Source organism: Colossoma macropomum, unplaced genomic scaffold (genome assembly GCF_904425465.1).
Source record: "Colossoma macropomum unplaced genomic scaffold, Colossoma_macropomum, whole genome shotgun sequence".
Classification (NCBI taxonomy): Eukaryota; Metazoa; Chordata; class Actinopteri; order Characiformes; family Serrasalmidae; genus Colossoma; species Colossoma macropomum.
Genome location: NW_023494787.1, coordinates 35,431,840 through 35,456,799, shown reverse-complemented (window position 1 = coordinate 35,456,799; position 24,960 = coordinate 35,431,840). Strand labels below are relative to the sequence as shown.

General features: G+C 37.2%; 1 protein-coding gene across 1 annotated transcript in view; it reads right to left on the bottom strand.

Moving 5' to 3' along the window:
* Positions 1–504: 504 nt before the first annotated feature.
* Positions 505–24,960, bottom strand: part of LOC118805936 (glutamate receptor ionotropic, kainate 5) — a 149,244-nt gene continuing 124,788 nt past the window's right edge. Inside the window, exons 17-20 of the mRNA XM_036567119.1 lie at positions 22,836–23,061; positions 14,024–14,152; positions 5,855–5,976; positions 505–2,538 (exon numbers count right to left, since the gene is read on the bottom strand). Of these exons, the coding sequence (XP_036423012.1) occupies positions 1,891–2,538; positions 5,855–5,976; positions 14,024–14,152; positions 22,836–23,061 (1,125 nt within the window). The 3' untranslated portion in view covers positions 505–1,890. The remainder of the gene's footprint in view (positions 2,539–5,854; positions 5,977–14,023; positions 14,153–22,835; positions 23,062–24,960) is intronic.

The following is a 24,960-nucleotide window of genomic DNA, read 5'->3' as shown; positions in this document are numbered from 1 at the left end:
TCACAAATTAAATAACACTGAGCCTTACCTTTAGGTCATAAACTATTTCATTTCGCATTTTGAAAAGCATGACGTGCATTTCTGCTGGTGTGGGTTTCCTTATGCTGAAAGATGCAGAAAAACCGCTACCTGAACGTTAATAATGCCCCCTTGTGGGGATCCTGGATTATTGTTGAAAATACAAATCTGTACATTTCGGACAATAACGATGTGTTTCACTTATTAAGATATTTGCTTTTAAGAAGCATGAAGTGTTAATGCAGTTTTATCTCAGTGCTAAAAAATGTTTATGCTACAACATCTGAAACTTTAATAGCACCAGTGCTGCACGCTCAAAACTTTTACGTGCTCCCAGAGTAATAAAAAGTTAAGAAAAAGGAAATGACTTTGATAGTATTGTTTCATACACATTTCATAAATTTATATTAACACACACACATGAACACACACATGAAGAACCACGTCCTGCTAATATTTGGAACATATCCTTTTTTTATTCCAAATGATTTATGTCTCTATATATTTAACTTTAGAGGGTGGTGGCCCTCCTACATAACCCCACATTTTATAGCAATAATAATAACAATATAATCTGAATAATTTTCTCGCAGTTATGGCTGGAACAGAAATATGAGAAACTCAGTAATAGAAAGGGCAAAACAAACAAGAAAAACAGCTCACTGGCATACCAAGGAACACACTCTCATTCACATGCTCGCACATACATACAAGAACACACTCACCCAAGCATGGAGCAAAACGTATGCACTTTAATAATTTAGCCTGACCGGACTGATTCCTACTTTTGTTTACTACAGATTTTTGGGTAATGTTCATCTGTTCTGTAGCAGCTTAAAGTACACCTCACCATCTTTACAGATTACAATCATTTTTGATAATAACAGCAGTACTGCTGTAATACCAGTATCAGTCACTCTTCCATCATGTCACAGCAATGCATATGAGGTGAAGCCTGACCCCTTTTTATTGTGTTTACTTTACAGTAAACTTTAAACATTTTGGATGTTAATCGCTCTTTACTCTTGGGAAACCCACCCTGCCTTTTACCATCCAGTCACTTTAAGGGTAGATCCAGCTGTTTGGGCAGAAATCAAGGGACAGAAAATTAGATTAAGTGATAAAATGTCCACTAACCAAGTTAAAAAATAAGTCTTCAAAAAACTACTGTCCATAGCAACACAGAGACAGGAAAGGGACAGAAAATAAAAAGGAAACAAAGAAAAAAGAAATTAAGCCAGGAAGAAAAACAACGCTAGAATACTTGTTTTCTCCAACCCTTGGTCTTTTGGGGTGAGTTCCTTCTGAGTTACAAAAAAAAAGAGTTAAAACCCATGTCTCAGTCCCCGGAAGTCACTTTAATTCTGTGTAGTTCTGCATGGTCCTCTCGGGGGTTTAAGGTTTAGCTCAAGTCATCCAGCTCACAGTTATGGAAGAGAAAAGAAGGAATGCAAACCCCAAAGGTTGGAAGCCATATTCCACTATGATGTCTGGAACAGCAATGTTCTCCTCCAGGGCTTTTGCTCTCTGACATGTTGCATAGTACATAGTCATGAAGACCAAGGTTACATGATTCTGGATGGGTCGGCCCCCACTTTTGCATGTTTAGAATGGGATGTTGATGAAGAAAGTTGGTCCAGTTTGTCTTTCTCAATCTTGAAAACACAAAATATCCCATTACTTTCAGGTCCCTGTTACTGTGCTGGTTTCTCTTCTTAAAATATCTTTACAGCTTTCTCCAAAATATCTCATTTCTGTTGTGGTCCAATCAGAGGTCAGAGTGATCTGATTCCTCCGTAATTGACATCAGTTTGTTGAGATTGTTAATCTTTTGCACATTTTTGCGCATAGTGCAGCCTGTTGCCTGCAGATTCAGTCCTGCTTGCAGAGCATATCTGTGGGGGGTGTTTTTGTGGGCGGGACAGGCCGTGGAGGGGGCGTGGGCTTAGGCTTGGGCCGGTGGGGGCTGGTTGACCCCCCTCCTTCGCTGTCGGTGTTTGTGTTAGAGGAAGACGGGGGTGGGGGAGGGGGCAGACGAGGGAGGGACGAGGTAGCCGAGGCTAAGGGTGGGATGCGCGAGCAGGAGGACGAGGCAGAGCGGAGGCTCTGGATCCGCCGACACTCCTGGCACACACGCACGTGAGTGCAGCCACGGGGCGGCGCCGGGGGGAGCATGGGAGCCAATGGTGCAGGGGGAGGTGTGCTGGGCATATTGGCCCCCAGAGGGTCCTCCAGCAGACGCTGTGGACCTGGGCCCACGTCCAAGGGACCCCCGCCCACACCAGCTGGTCCTGCCGCAGCTCCAGCCAACGGTCCTGGTCCTGCCCCACTGTAGAGCTTACCGTTGCTTAGACGCATCTCACGCACCAGCCTCACGGGCCGTGGGGCACCCAGGGGAAGGCGGGCAGGATGCCGGAGGATTCCGTGGGAGGACAATGGCCGCCGTCGCCGCAGACGAGAACTCTTTTTACAAGAAATAGCGTTTCTGAACTCGGTCATCATCTCCTGACACACTGAAACCTAAGGACAGAAGAAAAGAGGGGATGGTGAAAAGACAGATGAGAAAGTACAGAATACAAAGAATATAAAAGAAAAAAAGAAAAGAAAGAAAGAAAGGAAAAATCGCTTGCATTTGAAGTGCTACTTAATATGAAGTAGAGGAAGATGATAATTTAAAATGATACTTGTGATATTAAAGGGTCTGTATCATGGAAAACTGGATTTTACTCACAGTTTTGAAAGTTAAAAGAGTTTTATGTAGTATTTAAACATTGTTAAAAAGTTTCAGAATGTACCATTTAATCTCCAGTCCATAAAGTCCATACATGGAAACTAAGCTGCAATCCTGTTTTTGTGATGTCACTAAAACGAACTCATTTACATACACATCTTCAATCTACAGCAGTTTAGTTACGCTCCCATTTACACTTAAGTTATAACACAAGTTTTTCAGCTCAGACTTCTTTCTGAATAAAGCACTTACAGGGGTGCCATGAATTACAACTGTTTTTGATACATAACCCACACCAACTTTATAAGTAAAAGAAAGTACAAAAATGTGGAATTTTGTAATATTGGGATGTATTCATACACAGTAAAAGTGGCACGTCAGATCTACTTAAAAAAATACTTAATGTGGTAACAATTAACTAGTTTTATTCAACCTAAATAAATACTTTGAACGAACGATTCTTTCAGTCAATGTACTTTTTCAAATTGAATAAAACTAGTTCAATTGCTTGTTACCACATGGGGTCCTTTTTTTAAGTAGATCTCACGAGCCACTTTTTACAGTGTAGTGATACAATAATACTCCAATGTGTTCAAATTGATGGCTGCAATCAATAACTTTGGTTATACACCTCATCCATATTGTTGCTGTCAAATAAATTATTAAACAAACAAACAAACAAACAGTCCATTCAGAGATCCATTCACTTCAAGTTTCCAAATGACATCTGGATTAGGTGCAATTTCACTATGCAGTTTCATAGACAAAGATCAGATTATTGTGCACAGCACACAAAGAAAAACAAAGAAGCAAATTTCTCCTGTTTTTGTGACTCTATGCTTATTATTGTCCATGTTTTGCTAGAAAATCACTGTCTAGCCTCTGGGGTTGGGGCAAAAATGTGGACTATCTAGGCACCATGAGGACTAGTTTAAGAACCCATGCTCTAATCGACAGGTCCTGGAGTATGTAACCCCTGCCTTGCACATTGTAGTGTGTTCTCTGCTTTAATCGACCCACTTCAGCTCAGGCTTCTAATTGAGCTGATTATTTGGATCAGATGGGCTGGGAGCAGGGAAAACACAAAAATGTGCAGGTCAGGAGGTACTGCAGGATCAGGGTAGGAAAGCAGTGTTCTTAGCTATCAACTCAGTCAGTGCTCCTATTCTGTGTTTATATATTCCACTAAACACAGCTTAGATGGGCTGTGAAAGAAATGAAGATTTATCAACTGAGCCATCCCCTGACAAACTGAAACCCAAGAAAAGAAGAAGAGAGCTAAGAAGTAAAAAAAAAAACGACAGTTGCACATGAGAAGTATTTTTACAGGAGAATTAATGGTAAACTCGGTGCCTGATACATACTAAAACCTAAGAAAAAGAGGGAGAATCAGGGCTAAGAAGCAGTAAAAAACATATTTAAGGTTGTTATGATCAAAATAAGTCCAACTGCAAAGTAACACATTGTCAATAGCGCAGATTCCCTTTTTAAAAATACATAGACATGCTAGCAGGATAGAGGGTTTCTTGGATCATACATGATAAAACCAAATGCTGTGAGATTGTATGAAAAAAGACAGAAGGCATTCAGACCTGTTGTCTACTTACAATCGTATGCAAAAGTTCATATACCAGTTTCAACAGTTGTGTATTTTTAAATACAAAATAAAAAATCCACTGCAGGGAAAAAAAAATCAAATGTGCCATTTTTTTCTGCAAATTGTAGTGCACAATTTCTATTTATTTGCTAGGTTTAACATATTGGAAAAAAATAAAACTTTTATTTTATAAAATTTTCACAGGCAGCATTTTATCCATCCATCCATCCATCATCTAAACCGCTTATCCTTCTGGGTCGCGGTGGGGTGCTGGAGCCTATCCCAGCTGTCATTGGGCGGAAGGCAGGATACACCCTGGACAGGTCGCCAGTCCATCGCAGGGCAGACAGACAGACATACACATTCACACACTCATTCACACCTAGGGGCAATTTAGCATGTCCAATCAGCCTGACTGCATGTTTTTGGACTGTGGGAGGAAACCGGAGTACCCGGAGGAAACCCACGCAGACACGGGGAGAACAGGCAAACTCCACACAGAAATGACCCTGGTCACCCAGCCGGGAATCGAACCCAAGCCCTTCTTGCTGTGAGGCGACAGTGCTATCCACTGCACCACCGTGCCGCCCGGCAGCATTTTATGTTTCATGTTTTTAAAAATGTTGATCTCAGCAAATAAACACTAACTGTGCATAAACAATGTGCAAAAGTGTGTTCTCTGTAGAAGATGTGTTAACTTATTTTCACTAAAACCTTTGCATACAACTGTTTAGGTTGTGATTAACCCATGAATCTCTAGCCTAAGTACAAAAATATCATATACATGTTATATAAATCTTGTAAAAATAATTTGGTGGATGAATTCTCAAAAGACAGGTTGTTTCAAAAATGTTTTAACGTTAGACATAAATAATAAGCTAGTGGGTTACACAGAATAAAAAAATAATATTATTAACCAGTAATAGACACAAATTAATTAATTAATCAATGTTTCTGTTCTACAAATGATTAAAATCCATGATTACGTTTTTGGTACATTTTTGTTATTTGTGGTTGTCATTTTTGTTCCCAGAACTGGTTTGAACCCTGGAAAGAACAAGAAAAGGACAAAAGATAAATGAAGAAGGATGGAACAAAAGAGAGAAGTGAATAAGAAGGATAAAAAATAAGGGAAAAGAGTACTGGGTAAATGGGAGGCCAGGAAGAATGGAATAAGAGAGGGAAGAAAAGAGAAGGAGTAAGTCTACAGAGTAGTCTGTTTTTCTTGCCTATAAACAACCTACATTCTATACGTTATCTAGTAAACTGCAAAGTGAGCACACACTACGATGGACCATCACCCTGCAACACATTCAGCCATGCCAAGAACACCTCAACCCACATAAAGAAACAGCATTCCACACTTTACAGCACAACCACACCAACAATATACTACGCTCACCCACACTGCAGAGACACTTATACACTTACAACACACAGAATCAGTGGGTATAACAACCTACTGGTGCATGTCTGTGATTTCGGCCAGGGCAGGGGTGAGGGCGTACCTCATCAGTCTCCGCCGAACGGCGTGTGGACCACACAAATTCCATGATGGCCACAAACACTGCGATTATCAGACCACAAATCAGGACCACAAAGATCCCACCGATATTCTCCATACCCAGACCTAAAGGACAAAGAGAAGTCTTTTATTGTATACAGACAGAAGACATACAGAAAAATGAGTGGAACCATATGTGCAGATGCTTCCAGACAGGTGTACCGCATGATATAGTCATTAACATCCTACTATGCTCTGGGGTTGTATAAAATTGCTAAGCATGCTCAGCTGACTTTGATTTGGATCAAGACTGCAGGAGGAAAATATTTGGATGATTTGGAAGAGGGTTTGGCAAGCAGGAGCTCCAGGCTGGCTAGTGTTTCAATAGGAGCAGTGACCACAATGACATCTAAAAGGACAACTGTTTTGTAATAGACACCCCCCAACTTGTCTTCATGTTCATATAATTTACATGAAGTACACCTTAATCCAGGCAGATGTTTTGACAGTGAACCGATAAAATAAAAGTATTCAGTAGGCTCATGAGCTAGTGGTTGTCTTCATAGCTTTAGTTTGAAAACATTAAAGAATAAGCTTTCCTTTTCAGATGGTAAAGTGATGTATTTATGTAATCATTTTCATAAAATGCTGGCTGCTTGAGCTCAAAAGTATTGCAGTATATGAGCTTCTACTGTACTAGGTAAGCTATGTTTTATATTTCAGGGAAATAATTATTTGCTATATCAGTAGAATAAAGCAAATACATGTTGTAGCATTTGTTTACATTAGGGTGCACATAAAAAGTACATCTACTTTAGTACTAGATTGCACAGTTATTAGTATTATCATTGTTATTTTCTGTTTTTATTATTATTGCTGACATTATTAATGACTAACCACAAAAGCAGGCATTTTTCATGCTGTTAAAATATTATTCCTGCATTTACATGCACTTCTGTCAGATGTGAGTTTGTACAGATATGGCAAAGATGAAGCTGAAAACAGTCAGTCAAATTTTATGACCAGATTTGACCCATAGGCAACCCCAGTAAGGGTTACTGTGCACATTTACTGTCCACTTCATTAGACACAGCTACATTGTTGGTATACCTTACAGGTGTAACGTTACAGACTAGAACTAATCTTTTTCCATGCACAATTTGTGTGTCAGTCATCCTCTAGCCTTTCATCAGGGGTCAGTTTCTGACCACAGGACCACTGCTGGCTAGATATTTTTGGTTTGTGGAGTATTCTCAACCCAGCAGGGACTGTGAAGTGTTTAAAAAACCCCAACAACACTGTTGTACCTGATATACCCATATTAGCATAACATACTCTTCCATATCAATATGACTGCAGCACTGAGAATGGTCCACAATTCAAATAATATCAGGTCAGTGGTGGTCCCTTTCCATTGAAGAATGGGGTAGAGGGTGGCTAATAAATTATGCTTTAGAAGATGGGCTACAGTGAGTAACTGTAAACGTACAAAGCGAACCTGTACAGGAGGTGCACCTGATAAAAAGGCCAATGACTGAGTATTTCATGTATTTCCTGTTATTTTGTACACTCCCCTCTCAATATCACTAAAATTAGATATCTATATCTAACATTAGTACAAGTATACACAGTATATCACCCAGCTCTACTTTAACCTAACAAAGCAAAGAAACTGTGTTTTGACCTCTCAGTTTCCACAAAATGAAGTATGTAAGTGTTTTTCAAGGTCAGGACCATCCTGTTTGTTAGCTTTCCTCTGGGGTTCCAATAAAGCCAGGACATTTTGTACTAAACTGAACAAAAAGAAACACACACACACACACACACATACATCACTTCTTCACAGCACTCATATTCTCTACAGCAGAACTAAAATTATTTGTGTATTAATGTAAATGATTTATATTTAGCATAAGTGAATCAGAATTCAAGTTCTGGTCTAGACTCATTCACCTTTAGATATGCAGATCTTTCAAAAGCCTGCTCATTCACACAGTAAATTTGACTCATTTTGAGTAATAAATGTGAGCAAATTGCACTGCACTGTTCAGCCTTGACATGCATGCAGTGCACATCCACGCACACACACACACACACACCTTCACACCAACAGCTATTCTGTCAAAAGCTTGTATTAGGCCACAGAAAATGCAATAACACCACCAACATAAACATTTTCTTGTCTGAATCCTCTGAGACTGAGCCTGCCATTCATACTACTACGTATTTCTGATCTGACACACACACACACACATACACACAGAGCTCAGGGTACAGATGCTATTTTCTCATCCGTCCCTTGAGTGTGTCACACTCAAATAGACAAGAACCAGAAAATAACAGCAGGCCAGAGCAACAGATTCACACACACACACACACACATACAAATACACACATAGTTTTTTTGTTGTGTTGTAATGTTTCTATTATGGAATTCACATAACCCATATTACATTTTGTAATAAAAAGTCCCTTTAAACAGCAACCTAATCATTACCTAATAGTTTGTTAATGATAAAATGTAAGGTTGTCATATTGTTACTTGTGCTACCATTTGAATTATTAAAAGTTCACATATAAAATAGTGACATACAAATAATTAAAACTCTTTAAATGCTTTTTTTGCATAATTTGAAAATGTATAGATTGTGTTCAAATTTCATGATGAACAAATCAACAGAAAATCTTTTTACATTCACTTCACTGTTTTTCCTTTTCTTGTAAAGTTATAAAAAGGAGATATGAGGTTTTGTTCTGACAGTGAAGGCATGCAGTATAAAGTTGCAGCTTTATAATATGGGCCCAATTAATGATTAATGATAAAGTATATTTTAACACTTAATAAGGATTAACCAGTCATGAAGGATATTTTTTTTACGTATCAAGTACAAGTAGCAAGACAGCAATAAGTATCAAATAATTAATCTATTATCAACAAACTGCGATTAATGATCAAGTTTTGTGGTCAAGTAAATACTGATTATTCATATGTCACTAAGAAAATAGTTAAATAATTCTAATTCCACCATTTATCACTGCACTGTCATTAACATATGCTAACGATTTAAGACAGTGTATACTTGAGCTCATTACCTTTAATTATTTTCAGCATCAGAAAAAAGAAGGAAACACATATTTAAGTATATTATCAAATCTATCAGTATTTAATTTGTCTACTTGAACCCTTCCATCCTTCCAATCTTAAAACCAGTGAGTTACAGCTGTGTTCTCCCAAAAAAAGCTTTGGTTCCAAAGTGCTCCCTGATATTCTGTTCCCCTTGAAAGACACACTAACATTCACACAAGCAGCTAACTAAACACATCTTAGCTGCCCTGCAGATTTCCTTTTCATGAGCTTCTAAAATGGCTTTAAGTTAAAAAACCAGTTTCCAAAACTGGAATTTAAAAATTAATTAAAAGGTATAGAGAACATCTATTCACCTGTTTATTTTGGTTAATACTGTTTGTAGTCAACTTTTACTATTTTATCATTTTCCCCTTTTCCCCTGTTATCATTATTATTAGGAGTATTAGTATTTGTATTATTATTTGTATATGTATATACGTGTTTTTTCTTTTCTTAATGTTTAAGTATGGTGTATTCTTCATTTCTTTATGCCATATTTGAAATAAGCCAGATAAAAATATCCTTAAAAAAGAGTATAGAGGAAAATGAACTCTTAACAACTGTGCAAGACCTGGTAAACCACCACAACTGTCCCCATCAGATAAACAGTACTTACAGCTTTCATCTTTGAGAGAAAATCAAGCTCCACTCTTCAGATCTGAAAAAATTCACAGCTCTTTCTGTCCATTCTTTCACCATAAGAAAAAAAAATCATATTTTATTTAGCTTTGGAGGCTTCTGTATAATTTTCTGTTAAATATATGTTTTCTAATTTTTTTCTGATGAATACATGTACTTATCGGCTGTTCTGACTGGAATGGGCTCGGACTTATACAGAGTGCTGCATTATGTAGGTTCAGTTTTGCTTTAACATCTTTGAATTCTTCTGTTAACATAAACCTTCATTGCCTCAGGCTTGAGATATTTTTGCCAACTAAACATTCCCCACGAGAAAAGAGTGATTTTATAAATATCCTTATTTCTGCCCTTGAGGATAAACACTGATATCTAAGGTGGGTAAACAAAACACGTACCCTAGCCTGAAGCTATGCTTTTCAAGAAGCCTATGAAAGACACGCAATTACTCAATGACCCTCTTTTTCAAACACTCACAAATCACGTTACATCACTTTTAAGTCACAGTGAAATGCTGAGCTTTTGTAAATTGCTCATGTTTCTGTAGTTCTAGTAGGTTAAGGTGCTCCAAAATGAAGTGTAAAGGCAGCCTATTATTCCAAATTCACATTAAGTTTCTTGATCCCCAGCCTTTTTACAGCCCTTAACTCTATTGTTTGACCCCTCTCTGCTCAAAATAGATCTGCACCACAGGTACACAGACACCTCTTATAATTATTGATTTCAGCTTATACAAGGTACAACGATTGCTGGCACATGTCTCCATATAAAATCTCCATAGAAAAGCATTACTAATAGAACAGGATGCTCTGAAGCTGCTGCACGAGCCTAAGGTCACCTGCCTAAAGTGCACTTGCACTAATGCTCTGGCTGTATACAATCAGTTCCTCATAGTAATGTTTCAACATCTTGTGTAAAGCCTTCTTAGAAGAGTAGAGGCTGTTACTACACGAAGGAGGACAAACTCTCTATTAATACCCTTGATTTCAGAAGAAATGCGGGATCAGCAGCTGTCCACAGACTTATAATTACAGACATATAGTTTATGTACATATTAACATATTCACCTCTTTTTTAAACGTCTTTTATTTTCTTATATTTCTCCCTAAGTTAATATGTCATACTTCCTCTTGAATATTTAGCTGTTTACACACTTGTCTGTTTTGTATTTGTGCACTCACAAAGAAAAATGCATCATATGTTTAATATACTTGCTAAAATAAAACAGATTCTTATTCTAATCTGGACTAGGTGCAATTTCACTGTGCAGTTTCAAGTCGAATGTATTATGCTCACCACATGTGAACAAAAAAACAAAGCAGTATATTTATTCTGGGTTGTGAGTGATTATTTTGATTTTCTAGAAGAATACGACAGACTTTCATTTGAGACACATTCCTGTTTCTTCATATTGCACTGCATTAGCACTATTTATCCAACTGATATAGTGATCTGGTACTTTAACCCATTAATTTAAACTCACTTCTCCTGTTTTGTCTCCATTCATCATAACTTCCACTGTCTATACAAGGTTTAGAAAGGGTGTGTAAGAAATGGCTGTCTAAATAATTGAAATGTCTTGTGTTTGCAGCCCCGTGACCCAAAAGGATAAGCGATTTAGAAAATGTGTGTGTGTGTGTGTATGTGTGTGTTTGCAGTACTGCTTAAGCTTCTCTGAGCGTAAATACTGTGTATCTATACATAAACTTTGAAGTAAACAAACGGTAAGCTGCTTAACTGATTATTTCACCCGATAGCTCCCTATAGAGTGAGACAATCAGGTAAACAAGAGACAAAGCTTTTGTTTGTATTGCTGGACATAAGCCAGCTAATTCATGGCTAACTGTACCTAATCCTGTTGAGATTATGTGAAAAATTCAAACTCTGCAAAAGCATTGGAATTATTAAGATTAAAATCTAGAAACTGGATGTAGGCCATGGCCATAACCTCTCTCTTTCTCATAACCACCCTTTCTCCACCCTAATACAGAAACCTCATTTATTGTTGTAATCAACAACACACCTACATAAGGACCTGAGTGTAAGCTGTTTTTCACTATAAGCAAAATGAAATGCATGGTAAACAGAAGTGCTCCAATGCCAATATGTTACTAAATTCAACTGAATTATTTTGTCATTAAGTCATTAAGGAGTTAGAATATGAATATCACTAGATGCAAGCTAACGCTTATTACTGAACTGACTGGCAACGTCACCAAAATACCCCACATAAACCGAGAAACTGACAAATGTGGTGGTTAAGTTGCTTCAGCAATAGCCGGCCACAGTTTGAACAGCTGGTGTTATATAATAGTGTTAAAGTTAACAGTAGTAAACTTAGGTTAATGTAAATTAAATGCACAGGAATGTTATCCTGCTGCAAGCATGGATGCAGTAACAGTCGTAATTTTGATTCTTAATGACTTTGTAATTTAAAGGACCAAGTGACATTCAGGGAAAAAACTATACACAGGCCATTTTCCCCAAAAAACATGTCACAACAGCAGTGATGTTCAAAAACGCCATTCATTTTTCCCATCAAGACTTAGAACAGGAATTTCTAATATGGCATGTTGTTGACTACAAAATAATGCATGACTTCAGCGGGCTATAACTGATGCAAATTATAATTAAGAACAGAATATGAAAATATAAATGAGTCAATCTTGCCCATATCTGCTGTTCTCATTCTTAACTTTTCCATTCCAAACTTTTTATACATATATATACAGATACAGATGCTATTCAAATGTGCTTTCTGGAGTTTGTAACAGACAGTGAAGCAGCAAATGCAGCAGCGCCTGCATTCACTCCCACAGCAAGAGGAAAGGTAAAAATACACTGAGGTTGAACAACGCATCGGGCAAAAAGCACAATGCTCTCATCATATAATTTCACTCACTCTAGCCAAACAAACATGACTCATGCATGTAGCTCGAACCCTGCCTGAAATATCATATTTCTTTGGTGAGAGTGAGACTTCTGTGCATGGGAGCAGACATGGTATGGGGACCCACACTGCCTCTGTAGTAGTCTGAACGCATTCAGAATATGTGTTCCTATAACCGAGCCTCAGTGGGTGGACAACTATGCAGACAAGCTTCCAGGAAAGGAGTAAATTATTTGTAAAAATATATAATAAAGAAGTTATATACAATTTCTGACCATTATTGTTTCCATTTATGCTTGTTAAAAGTACAGACAGATGCAGCTTTCTATTTTTACAGCTCTGCTTAGGCTAAACAGGCCATTTCCATCAAATCATGCAGCACATTTTAAAGAGCCAATCAGAATACATCTGATACATTCAACACAATCCAACTACTGCTTGCTACTGCATGGAATATATTTTTGATTAAAGAACAAAATGAAATAAACATGTTAACATTCATATACCCTCATTGCTGTTGCTTTTTACAAAATAGAAACAGTTTATACTGCATGACTGCTCAGATGCTTACTGTGATATTTTTACAGAGATTACATTTACAGTTCTATGTGTTTGTTTATTATAGGCTTTATCCTAATTTTGTAGCCTGTATTTAGGCTTTCTTGCTTGCATCCATAAACTGAAAAGGCAAGCTCTGCTTTGGATGTGTTATGTTCAACACTGTCAGAGACTCACTCTATGTATTTGTTTTATATAAAAATTGTGTAAATTTATTTTTATAATTTTTTTAATGTAAGGCGTTTGAGCCCCTTTTCTGAGCTCCATTTTTCTTACAAACACCACTGGCTATTACATGTCAAACTGTCTAAAGCTTTATTTTTTATAACGTTCTAATATTTATTTAATTTATTTATTTAAGTGTGAGTAAGGGTCACATTCTTGAAAATTTTCACACTACAAACATCAAATTTACGGCAAATGAATATCAGTCCCAAATATCAATTATTGACGTCACTGGTTACTAATCATCGGTATCGACCCTGAAAACCCCCTAGTTAAGACTAGCACTGTTGTAGTGATGTAACACTTTCATATTGAATTGTAATGAAACTGTGCTATGACAAAATGATAGCACTGGTAATTTTATAATTATTACTATGTAAAAGTAGAACATGTAGAACTGACACTTCAATCAATTCAAATCATTTAAAATCAAATGAAGTAAAACTGTTCGGTTGTTTGCATTTTGATTGAACTTTGCTGACTATTGACACTTGCATGCAACATATTTCTTAAAAAATTTTGAACATAGTGAATAATGTTACACAAGAACTATGCACTAGATTCTAAAACCAATATGAAGACCATCACAATGAAAATGTTTCTGACATCACTGGCCTTCAACATGTGGGAAGTATCTTTGATGTGTTCAAGTCAGATTGCCATGGTAATATGGGCTTTATCCCTTGTGCCCATTCTAACTGCATGCATCTAATGAAGGTGTGAAAAGTATGATTCACCTTTAGCGCGATGGTCCTCCTCTTTGGGGCACTCCCCACCCTCCCACCACCTGCGCTTCAGGATCTCCAGCCTGTTGTTCTCCTGTAGCTGCAGCACTCCCAGAGTTATCTCATCTCTGAATGGAGAGCCTGAGATACAGAGGGGAAATAACCAGGAATTACATTCAGCCTTTCGAAAGACCCTTGCATGTTAATCTGACATCAAACATGGCTAGAATACAAACTAAGCATCTTAACTGCTTATTTGAAAACATGCTGTGACTCCATCAAAAGGTTATTACATAATTGCTTTTAAAGAGTATGTAAAGCTGTGACAAGCATTGATTTCAATTTAAGAAGCAAACACTGGCTAAATCATTTATGTATCAGCCAATCAGAACATCTGCACAATCACTAGTGTATATGTAAGTATACACAGGTATATGGCGTATACCTACCTCTGACGAGATTAAAAAGCAAGATCGCTCAGCTGAATAACCAGCATGTTACATTTTGCATTTTTGTCTGCTGCTAGAACTCAATAATATAATAGTGTATCTGGGAGGCTTATTTCACATGATATTATCAAAAATGTTGCTTTTTTCATTTTCAAAAAAACCCCTTCATTTTCAAATTTTTGAAAATCTCTACGCACAAAGGCAAAAATGACTCAAAAAAAGGTCAAATGAGCATGACTGCAGAGTAAAAAACAATATGCCTCAAAAAGAACAATTGTGAGCATACAGCAAAATACAAAGCGTGAAGCTGGAGTTGACATTTTCTAAGAAAGTGACAAGGGTGTTGTAGTAGGTCTTGACTTGCAGCCTGGCAGATCTCGATAATTTCACACAGATTCGAAGTCTGATTTTTGCAGGAAATAAAGGCTAAAAAGCAAAGGAAAGCCTCAGCTTGCGTGGGTTTGTTTACATTGTTTAACTTGATTAATGATCATCAAGTCACAGATGACATAAACCTTGAAGTATTTTAAACATTGCTGTCTAGGTGACATCCCATTTAAAAGAACTTATGGAAAAGTAAAGCCAAGTCAGTTCTATTATAAAGATGTTATCAACACCCACAAAAAAACAACTCAGTTTTCAGTCATATTTTAGACAGAATTCTGAAAGTACAAGTATAATGATGTGATGTCAGCATTTTCAAAAAAGTGTATTCTGTTCATCCACATAAAAACGGTAAAACAATTTTTCAAAAATCTCAACCTTGGAGAGCTTTTCCAAAAACCTCCATTTTCAGTGACTGAAAACCGTCAGTTTTTGTGAACGGGAGGCCAAAAATATTTAAATATGAGCGGACGGGACCTGATTCTTTTCTTCTTTTGAATAAATAAATAGCTGTTTGCATCTGATACATGAATATATTTATTTACAAGTTTAAAATTTTACATAATTATACACTACTGTTCAAAAGTTTGGAATCATTTTTCATATGAATAATTAAGGTTATTTTATTCAATACTAGCATGTAATGCAGTGTAGAGTGAAATACTATAAGGTAGATACCAGAAGCTGTACTCAAAATAAATAAATAAAAGCAGCACTATGTAGGATTGTCTTTGTTAAAACAAGAAGCATTACTGATTCAGGAGAAAAAAATAAAATATGGTATGTATGCGCTGCTGCGAGTGTCCCTGTAAAGCCTCAATTAATAAATTAAAAGTCAGAGGCATCAGGTCAGATTTGGCAGTGATTTTTTTGGCCCATGTCATTTATGTTTACATTTTAACATCACATGCAGTAATTAAAAAGGAGGTCAGACTTACTGTTTAGGTCTCAAATGCCAAATCAACATCAATACTGATGAAGATATGATGACAATAGTGAATTATTCACTTCCTTCACACCTCCTTCAGCAAATTTTGAAGGGGTTCTCTTTCAAAACTTTTTCAAAGTGCTCAAAATCATCAGATTCATCTGCTTGTGGGGATCCAAAACACAACAGACGCAACAAAATGTTTTTTTGCACATTGCATGTAATTAAACATTTGTACCAGGGAGTCTCCAAATTCATAAAGCTTACATAGTAGAGTTTTAATATAATTATCCATATATATTAAAAAGCCCTGCGATGGACTGGCAACCTGTCCAGGGTGTATCCTGCCTTCCACCCAATGACAGCTGGGATAGGCTCCAGCACCCCACCGCGACCCAGAAGGATAAGCGGCTTAGATGATGTATGTATATATATTAAAAATATATGGCAATTATCTATTTACTGTAATACCTAGATGCCCTGCGATGGACTAGCAACCTGTCCAGGGTGTATCCTGCCTTCCGCCCAATGACTGCTGGGATAGGCTTCAGCTTCCCCCACGACCCAGAAGGATAAGCGGCTTAGAGAGTGTGTGTGTGTGTGTGTGTGTGTGTGTGTAATTCCTAGATGAGTTATCTACCTCAAGATTTGATCACTGCTCCTCACAAGGCATTGTGGGCATCAATTTGAATATAACTTTATTCCCTATGTTCTAATTTTTAAAACACTGCTCGTTTCTCTTCTTTTCTTGCTAATAATAATTTGCTCCTCTGTCATCTGACGGCCAAATAATTGACTGTTGGCCCTCTGAATGGTTAGTGCTGGAAAGCTGCCAACTGAATACTGAATAATTTCACCTGTTTAAGTTCAGGAACATTCAGACGGAGCAGAAGTGAGAGCATTTTTTAGTGCGATTAATAATCAGGCTTTATTTCCAAGAATAAACAGTATATATGGCCTGTGGTGTTTAATTAGGTAACATTGTTTTTCAGTTACCAGGCACAATCATCCTTATTTAAGCAACTCAAAGACAAGGCGTTCTAGAATATCCTATCCTACGGGCGCTGTGGCGTCAACACCATCTGGGCTCCAGGTTGCCATGGAAGCGGCTGGGGGTGTCCATGGCGACCATCCTCTTGATGAATGAGTGGGTGAGAGGATATTATCGCCAGGCACCCGAGCTTTGGGTGGCAACCGGGGGATGTCAGCTAGAAGGAGGGGGGAAATGGGGATGAGGGGGAGGGGGGAAATTGAGTGTTTGCACTCCTGCAGGGAAAAACACGATGTGGTGTGAGGATAGCCTTTGAAGATGGTGGTAACTCCTGACTTCTTGGTCTCTCATTTCGAGAACAGTAATAGGATGATGTGAGTAAGAGTGCACAGGGATGTTTTAGGGCAGTGCGCAAAAGGGCAGTGGGGGTTGGCTGAGATTTGTGATAATGTGACCGGAGTTGGAGTTGCTCTGGCAAACAGTAAGAAGATCAAAAGCATGTAGTATTTCATCATGTTTCTCTGCCACTGTGCATAGTTTAGAGATTAACTGCATTACTTTAAAGATAACAATTGAGCTGAAACATACTTTGTCTGCCAGTAATGGAGTAGTCAGCCCTTCTTGTAAAATGGGCTTGAGATTTTATTTTTTATGAACACATATTATAATGAATTACTGTAAACAAAATACACTGTTTGCAATATTTGTTAGTTTGCTATCCCATTATATCTACATCTTTATATAAGAATAAATGGAAATGTACATTATCTAAATTTGTCTTACCAACAAAATTGCCAGTTATGTAATGATAACCAGGAGGGGATGTTATGCATTTTAACTGTCAGCAAGCTCCTTTTAGATGAAAGCTAGTTGTAGCACAAGAAATACTCAGATTAGCAGTAGTACTTGGGCACGCTTGCTCATGGTAATAATAACACAATAACTGTGGGGAAAAAAATACTGTGTGTTTAAGAAAAGTGATTTATGTAACTTCGGGTTACTGTAAAACTGTTTATTGTATTTATGCATATGACATTATACAAATAAGAAAACAAAGAGCAAATCCATTTAAATATACTGTGCAAAAATAAGAAGTCAACTGCATATTATTTTAATATAAATGGTTTGTAAATTGTCTGTCAGGAAGGCAGAAAGCACTGGAGCTACCAATATTTTTGAACTATGCATCATTCAAAGAGGTTTTAGAGATGCAAAGTACTTCTCAGAACAAAAGGAACTCCTGTTTCTCTGTTTTAAATTGATCTAGCTGTAACCTTTGATCTGTGATTTCTCTCATTATACTTAAGTCAGGGTCTACTGGTGATAAACCTCTTCTTCATTTACATCCATGCGTCCTTGGTGAATGTACAATCTACAATCAGTATTCAAATACTGAAATAAAGAGGAGAATCATGATTATAAGAGCTAGGTCTTCAGTTTCTATGGGGTTTCTAATTAAGTGATGATAATATCACTAAAAAAAGGTAGTGAAACTTAATGGTAGTAAAGATGAGTATTTTTTAGCTATATTAGACTGAACAAAGACATTAGTTCTTGTAAAAGACGTTCCATATTTATTGGATACTTGTAACCAACATTAACATATTTTTTACTGTGTAGTAGTTGCACAGGGACTCTTTCAGTAAAGAGACCTAACAGTGAGCAGCAGCCAGGCCTTTTCTGAAGGGCTGGAAGGCCTTGAGGGTTCCCAAGTGGCGAAACAACTACTTGGGTATTCGTATTCAGGTTTTGCATATCTGTGTTTTTTACATATTCAAGTTTAAGCAAGAATACTGTATTATACTTTGCTACAATGAAACACGAGTACCTTAGCATTGGCCTGTTGCCAAGATGTGGCAAGTGACTGAGAAGGCAGCTGTGACTAGGCTGACTACTCTAGCTAGTATTCGCTGAAATTAAAACAATAAAAAGCTATTTCTCTGTAGTAGTGTTCTAGTGTCATTAGCTTATCTGAAGGGTCAGTCTCAAGCACAGTGACCATAAGATTTCTCTTGGCTATTTGTGAATATTAAGACACTGCTAATTTTTATTGATCTTTATGCAACTAAAATTGTCAGAATGTTAGCACTAGAGCACCAGTTTACAAGGTTTGTGTGTTTTAATGTTATTATCAGGCAAAAAGCAGGTTTTTTGTGGTTATTTGAATATCTGTTCATGAACTCCAGATACTAGAATATCAAAGTGAGTCAGAATGCCCTACTACCATCATCCAGCACCTCCTCACTTTCACTGACTTTCCATTCACCAAGGGCAAACACCTTCAGCAATCTTACACATCACCTTCAACTGGAACTCCTCCACTGCCAATCATACAGTGTCACCACTACATACGCTGGCTTGCCCACTTTGTTCTTATACTCACTGGTCATTTCTGCAAGTATAATTTGTCAGGGTGCATAGTAACATATTGCATCAGTAGCTGCATTTCTAAAAAGTGCACCAATATTGTACCTGAGGGTAGGTGTACTATATAAACTAGCAACTCAGTGTATTATTTTTTTACGTCTTTTCCTTCCCTTTATGCTCAACCCTTTCTCTGCTTTGCTTTCTGCTAAAGCTCTTAGATCAGAATCTTAGATTTTCTGTGCCCTTCCACAGTGCTCTCCTCCTTAAAACCAGTAACCAGTTTTTCACCCACTGCTGCCGCTACCCTTAGCTTGACTCTATCAGCACCTCTCGACTCACTCTCACCTCCAGTTTTAAAACTGTCTTGACCTTTATCTGTAACTCCCTGGCCATCTAGAACATCATTTGACTTGTATGCTCTCCAATCTAACAGAACACAGAGCTGACAGGAAGTGGAGAAGTTCCAAGTTTCCAAAAGACCTTGCAATGCATCAAACACTGCAAACCTCCTTCTCCTCTTTCCTCATTACTGCAGAAAAAACATTTATTTACAGTTTGGCACAAATGTTTCTAAACCACATATATTATTCTTCACGTTTTCTTCTATCCTTATTTTCATTTCTCCTATTCCCACATCCTCTCACACTACAGACTAACTCCATGCCACATTTTGAACAGAAGGTCATCAACATGTGCAAGCCCTTCAGTCATTCTGTCAAGAATAATACACCCCATCTACACTTCTCAAGGAGATATCCAATCATCTCATACCATTTGAGATATTTGATCAATATTTCACTGACAAGTAGTCAAGTTGCAACCATCTTCAAATCGGCTTGAGTTTCTCTTTTACTGAGGAAGCCTACCTTCAGGCCCAACAAAGTTGGAAAATATCGACCTGTCTTTTTGCTTTCTGCTCTCATTTCTGTCTAAAACCCCAGACCAGGATCTTGATATGATTCCATCTCCGAAAGAACAGTCCCTTGGATACCCAGCACTACAATTACAAGGCCCTTGCTAGATCTATACTATGCCTTCTATGGTTCAGAAGTGGCAACGCAGATCCTCAACTTAGGTTTTTTTCCTTAAAGCAATTAATAGTGCCCTGATGCCAGATATAGTTGATCAGCTTTAGTTTTGCACTGGAGCATTATTAACAAGTGATGGAATCTTACACTTTTACCAATTGCACTGGGCAAACTGCATGCTTAAATCTAGTCTTGCAAGGTCAGAAATAACAAGAATGCAACTCGCTAAATTTGTGGACAACTTGTCTTTTTTTTGTGCTGGATTGTGGCAAAATCTTTTGCTAACAAGAGTACACCCCTCTAAAACTCGTCTCCAAAATCCTCCAGTCTGAGCTCATTTAACATCTACATGCTTATTTGGGGCTTTTTCGAGGAGACTTTTTTTATGCGTGTCAGTGTTCCATGACCTAACAACAAGCTTGCTGTCCATCGGACAATGTTGATGAGTGCACCATTGCTCCCTACTTTGAGCTCAGCCTTCAGAAGCTTAGTTTAAAAATTTTATCTCTGTCCTCATAAGTCTACATTCTCACTCACACCAAAATCTCACATGGTTGTCCCCGGATGTTATGTGCAAGAATTGTTTAAATAACCAGGTTGGTGCTTCAAACCACATCAAACTGTTAGGGTAAATATTGTTAAAATGGAACGAAGAGTTAAGTGGACTACTCAAGCCTGATCCTCCATATCTTCTACATTTATGGGACAGCCACTTGAGAGGCTTAAGTGTGAATACTGTCATGCTGTGTTCATTATTTATTTACATATCAACAATAATGATTACAGTTATCAATAGTGAGTGCTGGACAATATAAGGAGGCTTGTGTTTGATTTTTCTGAAACAACCTGCTTGGCTTTTCACAAACCATCAAGCAATTTCTTCCACAGGCACCCAGACATCAGCCATAAAGAATTTTCATGTATATAATTAGCAAAATTAGTCATTGAAATATTGTTGCTGTCCAAAGGAAACATGTATCTCCAAAATAGCAACTTTACAGGAGAAGGCAAAAACATTCCTTAGTTTCAATGTAAGTTAATGTGATGTTTGTTCCAAGCCATTTTAGAGCTTTTCTATTGATCCATTCATCATGAAATTTTTTAGACAATTTAAACAGCAGTTCAAATGATGTAGAAAAAAAAGAATTAGTTACTTTTTTGATTGTGTCTGGACAGCAATGATATGCTCATTAATGCCAACAGTATCAAACAAACATTTTAGGGTTTTAGGGTCAGCAAAGGTTCTAAGAAGGGAAACCCTGTCTGTGTTTGATTTTTGCCTTTGAACAGTGTAAGAGAGATTTTAAGCTTTCAATAAAGGTACCATATTAGGTTATATGACATGGGGATCAGGGTAAATAGTTATGAAAAAAGTGATATTTCTCTTCCACTTTAGCAATATTCACCCCAGAAATTCAAAACAGACTTGCTAAGGTGGTTTAAGACAAACTTCTGTCAATAAAACTGACAAAAGTACATTGTAATATAGTTTACAATACATAAATTCCTTGTCTACATTTGGAATGCTTCAGCACTTCCTTATCTATTTGCTTTAAAGAACCTTCTTTCACTTACTAAATGTACTGAGGCTTATACTACGATAAGACCCTTGCATTTTATGTTAATCCTTTTTCAAAAATTCTTTATCACTTCACCTTATTATTTCCTATTATTTTCATGTTTGGAAGTCTGCCAATATAAATGTAAACTTCATTCATCTTCCATCTCTCTGCCTCCTCTTGCTCTTGCTCTATTGCAGTCAGTCAGTGGTGTGTCTGTAATAAAGCCCACCGTGCCAAACACATATGTTTAAGTTCTTTTTTTCCCCTTTCCACAAATAACATCTCTCTTTGTGCTCCTTCCAATCCCTGTGTCAGAGCAGTCGTCAATAGCTACAACTGAATGCTGAAAACAACAACAAAGCTGCAGACCAATGCAATACACTACAGACAAACAAACACTGTTAACCTTGAACATCTATCACAAACCAGCAAGCAAGGTCGAAACCATTGAGGCAAATAATTAACCATCTAGCGGTATAACAGCAGCACTGACTTAGAAAGAAAGCGTTTTTTTTCTGAATCAGTTCTTCTTTTTGAATCAGTTCAGTTCAAGAACATTCATTAGTGGGACTATTTTGTAAGGGAAAAGTAGTTCAAAGAGATAAATAAACAAAACTGACAGCATCATTGTAAGGTCTGTACAATATGGATAAAATTCCATATTGCAATTATTTTTAGATATAGTGATTACAATATACTTTCCAATGTATTAAAACATAGTGGTGAACCCTTCGGGTAACACGATTTAATGATCTGCTTTTATTACTTCGCATTTTTGAAGTTATTTATGTTTGTTTCATTTGAATCATCTGATGTTGGTCAGGAAACTCACAGCACACAGTACAACATTTCTGACTTGCTCATTTGCATACTGCAGCCTGTAAACAGGATGACATCCCAAATTATCCAAAAGGTTTCTTTGAAGCATTTACTAGCTAGTAAATGTATATCCTCACCTATCAACACTTGTTGCATGTCAGTCAAATGATACTTCCTGGTTAAAGCACTTAGTTATTGGCCATGTTAAGCAACAAAACCAACCAGACTCTCTAATGCCAGCCAGAACCCAAGCTTGTAAAACTACTACAAACTCTTTATTCTCTCTCCTGACTTACCCAACGGCATGCCGATGCCATAGCCCTTGGTGTCCAGCAGGCCTCCTATCTGTGTGAGGTTGCAGTTGTGGCGGCGGTGGTACTCGTTCATGGTGCTCTCTAGTAGAAAGGCGTATTTGGAGTTCAGCACACGGGCGATGCCCTCCTCTGTACTCTTCACAAACACGCTGGGCTGCTTGGAGTACATGTAGTTCCACATGCGCTGGTAGGTCTGGTAACGTGAGTTCTATGTGTGCATGGTTGTGTGAGACAGAGAATGTGTTTGTAAAAGCATGGATGGATAAATGGCAAAAAGAGGTGAACAGAAAAACAGAGGAGAAGGAGAAAGGGGAAAGAGAAAGAGAGAGAGAGAAAGGGAGAGAGAGATTTTTTAATTAGTGAAAAATGACTCAGCAAATTAGGAGGAAATTTGTGCTGGCCTAGATCTCCTATTCACTTTCCTCCTCAGAGTTTAACGCTGTGGGTTATATACGATTCACTACTGAACAGAGAGAGCATAATGGAAAGTGTCAAAACTCTACTTTAACTCCTTAACACACACATATGCTAGATGTGGCACTGACTTAAGACCCAGTATCAGTATCAGGTCAATTTCAACTGAAAACCTGGCTCAGATATCAGTGTGAAAAGAATAACTAATCCGACACAATTCTGTAACAAATCTATTCTGAAATATCACAAAATATTTCATACACAAAGTAAAGTGAAGTATACTGATTATGTTATAGCAATAGCCACACATAGCTACATAAGAATAACAAGTAGCTGGTAATGCTTTCTTTTACAGCCTGTTAAGTTCTAGGTATTAAAAGTACTATTGTGGATAATATGTAGGTAAGTCCCAAGGCAGTGTACATAAATTACAATGGAATGGCCAACACATTCTAAATATTGGGTAATTGGGCAAGTATGTGGTACAAACTCCACATTATTGTGCAATTAGTTACATAACATACAAAGACTGTACACGAAGTACAAACAGTTGTACACAGTATGTTCATGTTATATATATATATAACTACTAATATATATATATATATATTATAATTATATTATTATAAACAAACAAGAATCTGGGTTGTAATAAAAAGCAATGACTCTTTTTAATGATGAATTTTAACAAGTCTCCACCATTTACTAAAACTACCTTTGTATCATTTCACACCATATAACGTACTCAGTATTTGTGGTGTTTCCCATTTACTTTGCTGATTAAATGTGTGACTTTCCATTGAAATTTAGTACTATCTTTGTTATCACTACATTGTTTCTTCAAATAATTATAAGGTAATTTACTCCTTTATCAGTTTAATAACTACAACCTTTTAGTCATTTCCGTTAATTTAGTTAGACTGTCTTAGTACTTAAATTCATCTGAGACAAATTAATGTTACAGCACTTTGGAGACTGCACCCAATACACAGTTAATATCTAGAACCTAGTTTTCCATTTCGGTGTATTGTAGTTAAATTGCCTCAGGACATACCATCATGTTACCCAAAATAATTATCTAGTACAAGGATTCCCAACCTTTAGCAATTTGCAGTCCTCACAAATGAACGCAAAAGTTTTTACGGCCCACAAGAAGATTTAACACCCATTGTAAAAACGCTTTATACAAATAACTCTGAATTAAGCGTAACTTACTGAACTTCACTTGACTGTATAATAATGCAACATAATAAAAACAGACACAAACACACACACACAAATCCTCAAAAGTCACAGCCATTTATGCATGATGGATGATTTCCATACAATCAAAAAGAGATACATTTTACATTAAGTTGCAGTGAAAATATAATCATATCTCAAATCATAACTAATATGTCTGTTACATCTGTTACATGTATTTTGCTAGACAAATCACTGAGCTTGACAAATATTTAGGCATTTAAATTCTTTTTATTTTTGCAAATAATTATCACGACAATAACATTTGTCACATTTAAAATGACTGGTTTAGTTAAAAATATTATGATGAAATTTTGCAGTTAAAAAATAAAAAATGACCTAGATGCACCACCTTGGCCCACATAGTGAAAACCCCTGATCTAGTACTCTGAAGTTTGTATCTTACACTTAACCTGTAATTGCCTACGGCTTAAGGGACTTAAAAAGAAAG